The following is a 13,514-nucleotide window of genomic DNA, read 5'->3' as shown; positions in this document are numbered from 1 at the left end:
ACAAAATAACATCTGAAAGGGTGAATAAAAATCTTGCAGTTGTATTAAAGGCACACATTTGTGAGCTACTAGCTGTGTGTTTACTCACAAGATAATAAAAATTGCATGTTGCCAGTTCCCAGGAAGGGAGGACTCAGAGACTATAAACAATACAGAATTGATTGTAAAGCCATGGGAAGATAATGTGGGATTACCCTACCATTTGCTCTCTTGCCAACTTGTCTGTAAAATAGCAAAGTGATAATGTTCACAGGTTCAAAAAGAAAGGGGTTACATATTCGTTGAACATCTGTACCCTGAAGTATGTCATTGGATGGTGGAAGACAATCAATGTGCACAAGCCAGATATTAATAATGTTAAGACAAATTGTAGCTGGTAGGAAAATTAGATTTGACAATATGGACATGACTTCACACTAATTGTATATTACAATTAGATCGGCATAGCCATGCTCTGATTGGTTAGTTGTACTCACATGCTATGAATGATGCAAACCTAATTGATTGTAGTGATTGGATTTAGATAATGGTACTCCTTTTAATTGATGTGTGTTAATCTCTTGTAATTGAATTCAAGAATAAAACTGTCACTAACCCTTTCTTCTAGGCATCCAATGTGTCATAGGGCCCTTGCAATAGTTTACAAAAAAGGCCTTTTTAGACACACTGAAGATCCCCATCTGGTCACTCTCGGCTGATAAGGGTCAGGAGAGCTGAGCAGCTATCAGACCCCTGCAATATCCAAATGCATTAATATGTGAAACCACTGAATCACAGGAGCTTACTTTGCAGAAACAGTCCATTCAGCTTATCATTCTTTGCTAGACCAATTCAAAGACAATTGCAATGCCCTATTCTCTTTAGCCATGATTCTCTGCTTCAAGTGTTTAGTCAGCTTTCTCTTACTAGATATAATTCCCTTTGTTCCTGAAGAAGGGCTTATGCCCGAAACGTCGAACTCCTGTTCCTTGGATGCTGCCTGACCTGCTGTGCTTTTCCAGCAACACATTTTCAGCCATAATTCCCTTTGTCTCAACTCTCCGTGTGACAAAGCTTTACATGGTCCTATTACATCAAAGAACTTTCTCCCATCCTTCCTTCTCTCACTCTTGTATCCTATATCCATGGCTTCATAGCAAAGAGCTTATTAAGTTTAGTCTAACCATCCATACTCAATGTTTTAAATACATTCTCCAACTTTCAGTTGATACCATCATCAAAAAACGACATCACTTTTTAAACAGCATTGCCTTTGCCAAGGCCATTGCGGCTGTCCTTGATTAACCCCTATATTTCGAAATGTTTGCTAATTTTACCTACACTTGTCATATTACATGGTACACTTGCAGCACAGTGATTTACATCACAAGGATGCTAGACATTCATTCAGCGTGGCTGCATTTCACCTGTGGTGCATCAGAATTAAAATTATACTGGTCTATCAAACTTTTTTTTCTTCCTAAACTAACAATTCCTTGAACAAAATTTAGGTGATTATGGCAGGGATTTTAACTTTCCAAACATAGCCTGGGTCTGCCAGTTAGGGATTAAATGGAGAGGGATTTCTTATGTACAAGAAAATTTTCTGATTCAGTATGTGGATGGACTCAGAGAAGGAGCAAAGCTTGACTTACTCATGGGAACTAAGGCAGGGCAGGTGACAGAGGGGTCAGTGACCATAATTCTATTCATTTTAAAATAGTGATGGAAAAGGATAGACTGGATCTAAAAGTTAAAGTTCTCAATTAGAGGATGACCAATTTTGACAGTTATTAGGCAAGAACTTTCAAAAGTTGATTGGGAGCAGATATTCGCAGGTAAAGGGACAGCTGGAAAACGGGAAGCCTTCAGAAATGAAATAACTAGAGTCTAGAGACTGTATGTTCCTGTTAGGGTGCTGCATGTAGGGAATGCTGGATGAGGAGAGAAATTGAAGTTTTGGTCAGGAATACAAAGGAAGCATTTGTCAGGTACAGACAGCAGAGATGGAGTGATTCCCTAGAAGATTATAAAGGCAGTAGGAGTATACTTAAGAAGGAAATCAGGAGGGCAACAAGGGGGACTTGAGATAACTTTGACAAATAGAGTTAAGAATAATCCAAAGGGATTCTATAAATACTTTAAGGACAAAGCAGTAACCGTGGAGAGAATACATGAAGAGAATAGAAAATCTTTTATTGTCATGTGTATTCAATATAAAATGCAGTGAAAAGTGTGAACCATCGCTCTACAGAGGCACGATTCACGTTAACTTAGAATAAAATAACAGAGATAATTTAAAGAGAGTCCAACTTTTCCTGCTACAGCAAGCTGCTGCCAGAGTCCTGCCCACATCATGCTGCCAAGTGTCCTGCTGATAGGCCCTCTTAAAGATCAGTAAGGCCGCCTGTGTGTGGAACTGCAGGAGATAGGGGAGATACTAAATGAGTACTTTGCATCAGTGTTTACTGTGGAGAAGGACATGGAAGATAGAGAACATGGGAAATAAATACCAACATTTTGAAAATGCCCATGTTATAAAGGAGGTGGTGCTGGATGTTTAAAACACATTAAGGTGGATAAATCCCTGGGACCTGATCAGATGTATCGTAGAACTCTATGGGAAGCTAAGTGAGTGATTGTTGGGACCCTTGCTGAGATATTTGTATCATCAATAGTCACAGGTGAGATGCCAGAAGACTGGAGGTTGGCTAATGTGGTGCCACTATTTAAGAAAGGTGGTAAGGAAAATCCAGGGAACTTTAGACTGGTGAGCCTGACATCGATGGTGGGCAAGTTGTTGAAGGGAATCCTGAGGGACAGGTTTTACATGTATTTGGAAAGGCAAGGACTGGTTAAGGATAGTTAACATGGCTTTGGTGTGTAGGAAATCATGAATCACTAACTTGATTGATTTTCTGGAAGTAGTAATGAAGAGGATTGATGAGGGCAGAGCAGTGGACGTGATCTATATGGATTTCAGGAAGGCAGTCGGGAAGGTTCCTCATGGTAGACTATTTAGCAAGGTTAGATCACATGGAATACAGGGAAAAGTAGCCATTTGGATACATAATTGGCTTGAAGGCAGAAGACTGAGAGTGGTGATGGAAGATTGTTTTTCTGACTGGAGGCCTGTGACCAGTGGTGTGCCAAAAGGATCGGTGCTGGGTCCACTGCTTTTCATCATTTATATAAATGATTTGAATGTGAAACCAAAATCGGAGGTGTAGTGGACAACGAAGAAAGTTACCTTAGAGTACATTTGATCAGATGGGCCAATGGGTCGAGGAGTGGCAGATATCACATTTTGATAAATGTGAGAAACTGCATTTTGGAAAAGCAAATCAGAGCAGAATTTATACACGTGATAGTAAGTTTCTGAAGAATGTTACTGAGCAAGAGAGACCTTGGGGTGCAGATTCATATTTCCTCAAAAGTGGAATCGTAAGTAGACAGGATAATGAAGAAGTCATTTGATGTGCTTGCCTTTATTGGTCAGTGCATTGAGTATAGGAATTGGGAGGTCATGCTCTGGCTGTACATTCACTTTTGGAATACTGTGTGCAATTCTGGTCTCCCTGCAATTGGAAGGATGTTGTGAAAGAGGGTTCAGAACAGATTATCAATGATGTTGCCATGGTTGGAGGGTTTGAGCTATAGGGAGAGGCTAAATAGGCTGGGGCTATTTTCCCTGGAGCATCCAAGGCTGAGGGGGGACCTTATAGAGGTTTATAAAATCATGAGAGACATAAATAGGATGAACAGACAAGGTATTTTTCCCTGGAGGAGGGGAATCCAAAGGTTTAAGGTGAGAGGGGAAAGTTTTAAAAGGATCTGAAGGGGCAACATTTTCACATAGAGGGTGATGCATGTATGGAATGCGCTGCCAGAGGAAGTGGTGGAAACTGGTACAATTACAACATTTAAAAGGCATCTGGATGGGTATATGAATAGGAAGGGATTAGAGGGATGTGAACCAAATATTGGCAAGTGGGACTAGATTGGGTTGGGATATCTGGTCGGCATGGACGGGATGGACCGAAGGGTTTGTTTCCATGCTGTACATCGCTATGACTCTAAATTAAGATATTTAGACAGAGAAAGAGATAAATAGGCAATTAGGATAACTATTAATATAGGAGACCAAATATTCTATGCAGCATTATGGCTTCAGGCAGCCAGCACCATAAAAATGTCAAACAATGAAACAAGGCAGTTGAATAATATAGATTGTAACACATTAGATTAATATCATACAATTTCACCAGATTTTCTTTGAGAGAAAATTTCAAGCAGTTTCACGCTTGTGCTTTTCCCTGTGGTTATTTCTTTTCCTCAAGAGATTAAATAAGTTGTTTGAGTCCATGACAGTGTGAATTGCACATGATGCATTGCAAATAGTGGGCTTAATGTGCTAAATGACCTTTTTCTCATTCCCAACTTGCTAATGTTTCTATATTCCTCATGTTTGGCTTGCACTAATGGTGGCATAATTCTTGGTGCCCCATCTACTGTCACAGAATTATTCGGCTTTCATAAAAATGTTGATTCTTTTCAGGCAAGATCACCAAACATTCAGCAGAGGTGACAGCGTTCATTCAAGATATAAATGTTCGACTTGCAAACCCGCTTCCACTGTAGAAACGACCGCAGACTGCAGGGGTTCTCTCCATTTGTTATCCTTAGCAGCAAGCATTGAAAGGTCTGCAGAGGTGAACAGCAATGTCCCATGCCAATGTAGCATCTCAATGTTGTAATCTATATATGTTGCATTATATGATTCCTGCCTAAGAATAGCATCCTTGTCCATCGCTATTCACTATAATCTCCTGACATTTTACACCATACTATTTCACTATTCCTTTGATTAATGTTGCCTGATCTTTATTTCCCCCAGTCATGACTTTCGCATTAATCTCTGTCATTTCTCTTGTTCCCATTTGCAAAAATTTACAGTTTAATGCCACTGACTTACTAAAGAACTGCGTTTATTTTTATCAATATTTCCCACGTAGCATTTCAAAAACAAACTTCTTCTCTGTAAAAGAGCTTCTAGGTCTCCTTACATAAATGGGACAAACTATTTCATGGTAATAACAACAAAAGCACCATCTTCACTATTGATTTAATTGATAGGGGTTTATCAGCCACTGCAATAAGCTTGGAATAATGAGGTAACATTGCAGCTCGACTTTGAGAACCAGACTTTTCTACTTCTGTCAGAGTTAGCCCTTTAATTGAAACGGATAATCAGATTTTATGATATACAGTAAGAAATTGTTCATTTAGTGTCCACAAAGGCACAAGACCAGCCAGCATCTTTTTTTAAAAAATTCAGACTCACAACAATAAAATAAAAGAGAAAATATCTAACAAGGCAAATACTGATATCAATGTACATTACCCTGTACTGACATTGGTGGTAGTTTATCAAATGAATCCAGTCTTTCCCAGGAATATGCTGGGATGGGGATAGCTTCTTTTGAACTACAAGTGAGCGTAACATCATTTCCAGCATCAACAACTCCTTGAAGTCTACATGATGGGATAGCGGGTGGCACTGAAAGAAGAGAATACAAAAAATCAGTCTTAAGTAGCATGGTTACAGTATCACTTTAACACCGCCCATTGAAACTAATGAGAAAATAGGAGCAAACAGATCTCATATCACCTGGGAAATACATATATTATTTATCAATTCTTCAATTCCTCTAACTTCCACAAGGAATGCCACAAAACTGTTACATGAACACAGCAAACAAAAGCAAATTATATATTTTTTACTCAACATTTATTAAATTCCAGAAATGTGCTCCTATTACATCTGAATCTCAAGTTAGAGACAGTATTCACCACTCAAAGTTCCATAACATTGCATGATGCTCCAATAATGTTTCTGGAGAAAAAGTGTGCACAATTCATACACATCTCAGTCTTCACCCAGGCAATGGGCTCAGTCAAGTATTGTCATCCTGACTTCTGACTTTACCTTGACACAACTTTTAGGTTCATTTGTGGTGTGGCACGATGTACTAAATTCTCAAATTAAAAAGATGTTCAAGAATCCTACCACAGTTTTAAAAATATTGAACATCACACCACAATATATTCTTCCTTTCAATGAGTTGATTGATTAGGGAGGTAACAATATGTGACGAAGGGATTAACCGGTAATAAAAGATAAAATGATGGATGCTAAATCAAGCAAAACAATAGGCATCATTTTGGCCCTAATCTGGGCATAATAAATCTACCTCACTGACAAGAAGATTTGTCAGCTCTATCCAAACCTCGAGACTGTTATCACAAAGGTCATATCAGGGTAGAATGGATAACCGTCTCAAAGTAGCAAGTAGGCGATCAATGTAATAAAAAATAATAATAAAAACTTATAAATGATCAGAAACCAACTGGAAGTTCCCAGTCAGCCTGTAGGCCTTGCACTATATATTGGCATAGGATCTGCCTGGAAGTGACCTCTGACTGGAAGATGGTGGGAGGCAGTTAGCGTTCCAGGCTAACTCAGACATTTCCTCTCACCCCTAAAAATCTGGCTGCAGGGATCAACCTGTGAGTAGTTCATGGTGGTAAACAGCTGTGTCTTTTTCTAATGCTGAGAGGGTGGTTCAAGATGATCAAATCCTCTCTCTCTTCACCTAAGCTCCCCATACCTACAGCGAATGCAGTTCATTCCAAGCCAAAGGGTCTCCTGTTGGACCCAATGGCTTTGAAAGCCCACCCACCAGCTTACCCACTAACCAACAATGTAAGCAAAAATCACTGTTGGGTGAATATTGTTTAATATTCAATTCCTCTCGCAATAATAAAGTCAGGAAGTTTCACTGCAAGGCATTGGTGAGATCACACCTGGGGAACATTGGTGAGATCACATCTGGGGAACAGCTTATATTTTTGGTTTCCTGATTTGAAAACAAAAAAGAAAATTGCTTTTGAAACATTTGAAATAAGATTAGCTTGTCTCACTTGTGTGATAAAAGACTTATTTTGTAAAGAAACATTAAACAGGTTTGACTCACACCCATTGGAGTTTAGAAGATTGCAAGGTGATCTTACTGAAATATGATTTGGGTCTTTTTCCATGATGTATGGCTCCGAGACTGGACTAACTGGATACCAAGAGGATGTTTCTTCTTGTGGGAGAGACAAACTAGGGGATCGAATCAAAGAAAGGATAAGGGGTCTTCCTTTTCAGACAAAGATGAGGTGTGTTCTTTTCTCCCCATCAGGATAGAAGCACTTTATGAATTGTGGAGTTGGCAGACAAATCTGAACACCTAGAACAATCAGGTGGATCATCAGTGTATGGGGATAACAATTTCACTTGAAATCACAGGTCCACAGTTATGTTGATTGAAGCATATATATTTCTTAGAAGTTTATTAGAGTGTGGAAACTTCTTCCCCAGGAGATAATGGAGACTGGGTCTTTATATTTATTCAAGACCAAGTTAGGTACATTTTAAATGGACAAGTGAGTCAAGGATTGAGGGGGAGGGTATGTGCAAGATTTGTTGGAAAGTGGAGCTGTGACCACAATCAGATCAGTCATGATCTTACTGGGCAAGCTTGAAGGGTCAACAAACTGAATCCTGCTCGCAAATCCATCCAACATGGAGCCAGCACCCACATTTCAACACTCAGGATCCTGACCCATAATGGAAAATCTTTCCCCATGGACTGTATCTTGTCGCAGGTGCAAACATTCTGCACTCAGGATCTCAGCAGAGCAACTGGTAGGACATCAGGATGGCAGCACATGATGAATTCTGGTAGACCATTCTGAACACCTAGAACGATCAGGTGAATCCTCAATGTACAGGGGCAACAATTTCACTTGAAACCATGGGTCCACAGATATGTGATTTAAAGATAACTGCATATTAATTCCATGGTACCCCATCCTCCTACTATGCTTGTCACTAATGAAGAGATGAGTTGCAGATGTAATGGGTCTCTGGTGTACCTCAGAAAAATATCACCATCTTAAAGAAAAGGCTGGTTAATTGATGCTGCACTGTTAGCATCAGTTAGTTTCCCGCTGTTGCCAAAAGCCAAAAGAAACATCTGGGAGCAATTCAAACACTTCTTTAATATTTGTCAGGCCACATTTGATCACACTAACCAAAACTGTCCCCAGTAGTCTAGGAGACCTTGCTGCATGTTTCTATTTATAAAGCCAAGTTTGTACACTTTCATACCAGACATCTCAATTTGTTCTGCCACCTTCAAAAATAATTGTGCCCCAATAAACTGATATCCTTGACTTCTTGCACATTTTCCAAAATTGCACATTTAGCTTAGATTGCCTTTCCCCATTCTTCATACCAATATTGTTATTTCTTCTCTGCATTATATTTCATTTGGTACATGTTGTACATTTTAATAATGTTTGTTCTGCTGAGTCTGTTCCTATCCTCCTTAATGTTTACCATATTTCCAAGCGTTGTGCTCTCCAAATATCAAAACATAAAGAATAACAGTGATATGAACACCCATCCCTGTAAGATATTATTGCACACTTCCTTCCAGCTTGTAAAGCAACCAACAGTTCTCTTTGCTTTCTGTTCCTGAACCAATTTTATATTCGTACAGGCATCGCCCTTTGTTTTCTATGTGAACTTCAATTTTGATAACATACCTACCAAGTGTTACACCATCAGACACATGTTGAAAGGTTATCTAGACAACATCAACTGCGTGACCATCCATCCTCTCCATTTCTGCTCCAAATAATTCAATCCAGTTCTTCAAACATCATTTCTGCAACAACCTGTTTTCATATTTTAATCTGTGCTTTTCCAGTGTATTCATATTTCTAGACACTTCTCAACATGAACCAATGTTTGGGTCACTAGGCTGGATTTGACCACTCCCCTTTGTTTTGAACAAAGCTGTAACATTTGTAATTCCTGAATTCCGCTTGCCCCACTTTCAAACCGAAGAAGATTGAAAGCTGTGACTGTGATAAGTTATGATGGAGGATTAGTTTCTAGTAGATAGATGAGTTACATTCAGTCAAAAAGCTGCCCCCATCCATATCTATCTTGTGATTCAATGATATGAGGTATTATACAAGATGCTGGTAAGATTTAGTGGCAGGACATCAATACTTTACCAACCTTTATTTTCTATTGCATTGACAAGCTGTCCAATTTGGACACTACAAATCCTTCCCTTAATATTTAATTGGGCTCTCAGCTGTCTCTTGACACATTCAGAGATCTAACACTGAACCTGGGAGGATGTGCTTCACTGCACCAACAACAGCACTGACAACATTATACCTCAAATGGCACTGCAGTGGGTCAGCAAGCCCCTGTCAATAGATTAGACAATTTCTAACTAAATAGTAACAGTTACCTTCCGACAGCAAAATGATTACCTGCAGTATCAGCAAATATGGTACAGTTCCAAACACATTTCAGAAATGAAAGTAGTTGTGAAATGCTGTGTACCAATATTGAATGCACTGATGTACTTGTCATTAAAATCATACTTGGCACTGCAGGAGGTGGGCTAGCAGTAGTGCTCCCTTCCTAACACTACACTAACACATCTTTATTGGTCAGCAATTCCTTCTTTTAAAGTACACTGTTGAGTGCAAATTCTGGTTACCAAATTCAACTTGGATGTGTAACAGATTCCATTTTTCCACCAAAAAGCTGAGCATTGGAGATGCTGGAAACCTGAAATAAAAACAGAAAATATTGAAATATATCACAGGTCAGGCAGCATGTGCATGGACAGCAACAGTGTCTGAATGTTTTCAGGATTTTCTGTTTCTAATTCAGATTTCAAGCATCTGAAACATTCTACATTTTGATTAATATCTAATTCCCTTCCACTCCTCATCCAGGATTGTCTAGCTTAGAGATTTACTCTTCTCCCTCGCAGTGTTTCTGTTAGACTCCTGAACCCTTTCCACTGTTAATGATTTATTATTTCTCGTCTTGTGTTTGCATTCACTCTATTAGAAGCCACCCTTTGACTCTGGTACATACACCCACCTTGCTCAAAACTTATTACATCTCTACCTTTTCCCTGTTTTCATGAAAGATCACCAACTATAAATAATAATTGTTTCTCTCTCCACAGATCCTGCCTGGCCTGTGATGTATTTCGAGCACTTACTCTTTTTGTCCCAACATTTCCATATTGTTAAGGAGAGAGATTTCACTTGCCTATTCATTGTATAAAAATTGTGCAAAATGATCTTTATGCTCATCTCCACAATTTCACTGTAAAAATATAATGACCATTTTTATAACTGGGAGAAACAACTTCACGTGAGTACCTGCGTTAACCTTAAGAAATCAAAAATAGATTTTTGAGTAAACATTTAATTGCAGTTCAGAGGGTAATCATGACAAACCTTTGGCTAAAGACTGCATAAAACACTTGCTTTATTGACATCAATTTCTCCATTTACAGGATAAATTCTGTCGAGCAGTGAACTATCAAGTATCCCTCACGTGTTTCCCAGACAAATACTGCGTTGCAGCAGCAATGTTTAAGCTCCTAAAGCACGCTGACATTTTACAATTCTATATTTATGATGTTATTTCATGCTTTTTTCAGAATGTTCCTATATCTGGGTATTCAAAACTAAATATATGCTTTCATAACCATACAAACAGGCCTTGGGAGAACATGTAGATGAAATAGTGACTTCTAACTGTGACTAAATAATTGTCACAACAGAAGTTAAATAGAGGAAAGCTACCAATGTGACAACAAAAGCACCAAATATTGACAAAATTTTATTTTCTTTTATGATTTTTTAAAATCACATTATGGAGCTCTTGGATCACCCAAGTCCTATATTTCATGTCGAAAATGGATAATATAATCTTAAGCTTCTATTTCCATTGTGCTTGAAATAACCAGGAGAATGAACACAGAGCTCCCTCTCCTTAGCTCCTGGCCTCAGTCAAGAGATGCCCACACATAATCCCAGATCATATTGAGAAATCAAGACATAAAAATGCCCAACATCTATATAATTCCTACTCGAACATATTACTGAGTTTTAGTATTAATAATTTCAGGATATATTTTTTAAAAACTACATCGGCGTGAAATAACAACCTACAGCTGTCACCCACTCTCCCATCCCCATCACACACAAAACAGTCGTTCATAAAATGGAAATTGATTTTCCTGTATTTCTTTAAATATTTTAACAATCAGAATTTTCATAACTCTCAGGATGGATTGAAAAAAACAAATTACTACTGAAACAAGTAGAAATCTATGTGTGTTACTGGAACTAAAACTTTACAGGATTAAAGAACCTTTACTTATGACCTTTCAGAGTGAGAATGAAAGGCAAGGTCACTAAAGCTCTCCTGCTTAGCAGCATGAAGTGGAAGCACAAACTTGAACAGATTACCAAATGTTGCAGGGCCATTTGGAGTTCACAGCTAGTGAAGGCCAGAGTGTAGGAGGAAAAGGAAGGGAAAGGTCAAACAGAGAAAGTGAAGATTGTGCTGAGCTGAGCTCCTTTTAGCAGCTTGTAACAGAAAAACAAATGTTCACATACATGTTTCTCAATCCAGAATGGTTCTTTTCTAAAAGATGCCACAATCAGGAAAGAGAGAAAAAAAAAATCAATTTGGAAAGCAACCTGTGTCACTGTCATTACATCAACAATATCACCTTCAATGCAGCAAGCCTCATTCATCACAACTGTTTTACTGTATTAGAGTTGACCACAGCAGGAACAGAATTATGGATAATGTCTCTATTTCATCAGGATTGCTCTGAACTTGCTTCTTTAAATTGAGGAATAGGCAATCTGCTACTGGTGAATACCATTTTCTGAAAATATTTTGGCAGATGCAGATGCATTTGTATTATGCCTATCATTGTCTGCTGGGTATTTGGAATGTTGGGACTGGCAGAGCTATCAATGGTTTCTTTAAAGGAAACTGTTTGTTCAATTACAGCATTACTGCAAGTGTTTGGATTTTTTTCAAAAACAAAAAGACATGTTGTATAATGTTCAGAGCCAGAAGTACCCTGATGGTCTATACGTATGTACAAAAATGGGTACCATCGTACTTGTGGATGTACAGCACTAGGTGGGTCTGGAACCAACCAATTTTTCATTGAAGGACAGAAACATTAGAAACTGGAGTAAGCCAATCACCCCCTCAAGTTTGCTCTACCTCTCAATTACATCATTGCTGATCTGTACCTCAACTCATTTTCCTGCCTTTACTGAAATACCGGATAACCTTATTAACATAAGTCTATCTGCCTACGTTAGGTCTTGAAAGCTCAAAACAACCTAGTATCCATTGTCTTATGGGAGAGAATTCAAATTTGTGTAAAACAATATTTTCTGATTTCAGTGACTGAGTGCTAACGTTCAGATTAATGTGCCCTTGCTCTTGGAGTTCCCCATGGCTCAACTGGTCTGAAAAAGATTTTGTACAATCTATTTAATTTCATTCTATCGTCTATAATTTTGCCCGGAATTATCTTTTGCTTTTGTGTATAACATGAATAATCACAGTGCCAGTGTATTGTATCCCACTCGACAAAGGCAGAGGAAAATGGCTCAACAGCACCCTCTAGTGCATTGCTTCAAATCTAACATTGTAATAAAGGTAATACAGTAAATGAATTCCAAAAGAAAACCCTGAATCATCTGTGTAATACTGCATTTTCCTCCATGGTTATATCAGGAAAACACTACAGCTTTTTGCTGTAAAAAGCTATAATATTAAAAGAAAAAAAAGTAAGCACAAAGGACTTGCAATTCTGGTCTCCTTCCTATCAGAAGTATGTTGTGAAACTTAAAAGGGTTCAGATGTTGCCATGTTTGGAGGATTTGAGCTATAGGGAGGGGATGACTAGGCTGGGGCTGTTTTCCCTGGAGCGTTGGAGGCTGAAGGGTGACCTTTTAGAGGTTTATAAAATCAATGGGGGCATGAACAGGATAAATAGACAAAGTCTTTTTTCCTGGGGTGGGGGAGTCCAGAACTAGAGGTCATACGTTTAGGGTGAGAGGGAAAAGATTTAAAAGAGACCTAAGGGGCAATGTTTTCACGCAGAGGGTGTTGCATGTATGGAATGAGCTGCCAGAAGTAGTGGTGGAGACAGGTACAATTGCAACATTTAAAAGGCATCTGGAAGGATATATGAATAGGAAGGGTTTAGAGGGATTTTGGCTAAGTGCTGGCAATTGGGACCAGATTAGGTTGGGATATCTGGTTGGCACGGACAAGTTGGACCAAAGGGTCTGTTTCTGTGCTGTACATCTCTATGACTTGCAGCAGAATGCAACTTTTCGTAAAATTCGTGAAACATGATCAACGTGTAAATTACCTTAAAAATGTGACTTAAAAATTCACGGTAATATTCTTTAATTAACTGGTTCAGGAAAATGATTTAATCTTTTTCACTTTACATTGAGCTCTCCAAGGAGCAAGTCTTCACTGTAAGGAAATATTTTATTTATGGGGGTACGAGATTTTCAACCACCAATCATGGCCTTTAGACTTGTTG

General features: G+C 38.6%; 1 protein-coding gene across 2 annotated transcripts in view; it reads right to left on the bottom strand.

Annotated features, from left to right (window-relative positions):
- The window catches only part of igsf11 (immunoglobulin superfamily member 11), a 180,877-nt gene that overhangs the window by 27,102 nt on the left and 140,261 nt on the right, over positions 1–13,514 (bottom strand). For both annotated transcript variants that reach the window (XM_043700766.1, XM_043700767.1), the window contains exon 4: positions 5,384–5,539. In XM_043700766.1, coding sequence (XP_043556701.1) covers positions 5,384–5,539 — 156 coding nt within the window. The remainder of the gene's footprint in view (positions 1–5,383; positions 5,540–13,514) is intronic.

Source organism: Chiloscyllium plagiosum, chromosome 12 (genome assembly GCF_004010195.1).
Source record: "Chiloscyllium plagiosum isolate BGI_BamShark_2017 chromosome 12, ASM401019v2, whole genome shotgun sequence".
NCBI classification, from domain to species: domain Eukaryota; kingdom Metazoa; phylum Chordata; class Chondrichthyes; order Orectolobiformes; family Hemiscylliidae; genus Chiloscyllium; species Chiloscyllium plagiosum.
Note: the sequence above shows the minus strand (reverse complement) of the source record. Positions and strands in the feature narration are given on the sequence as shown.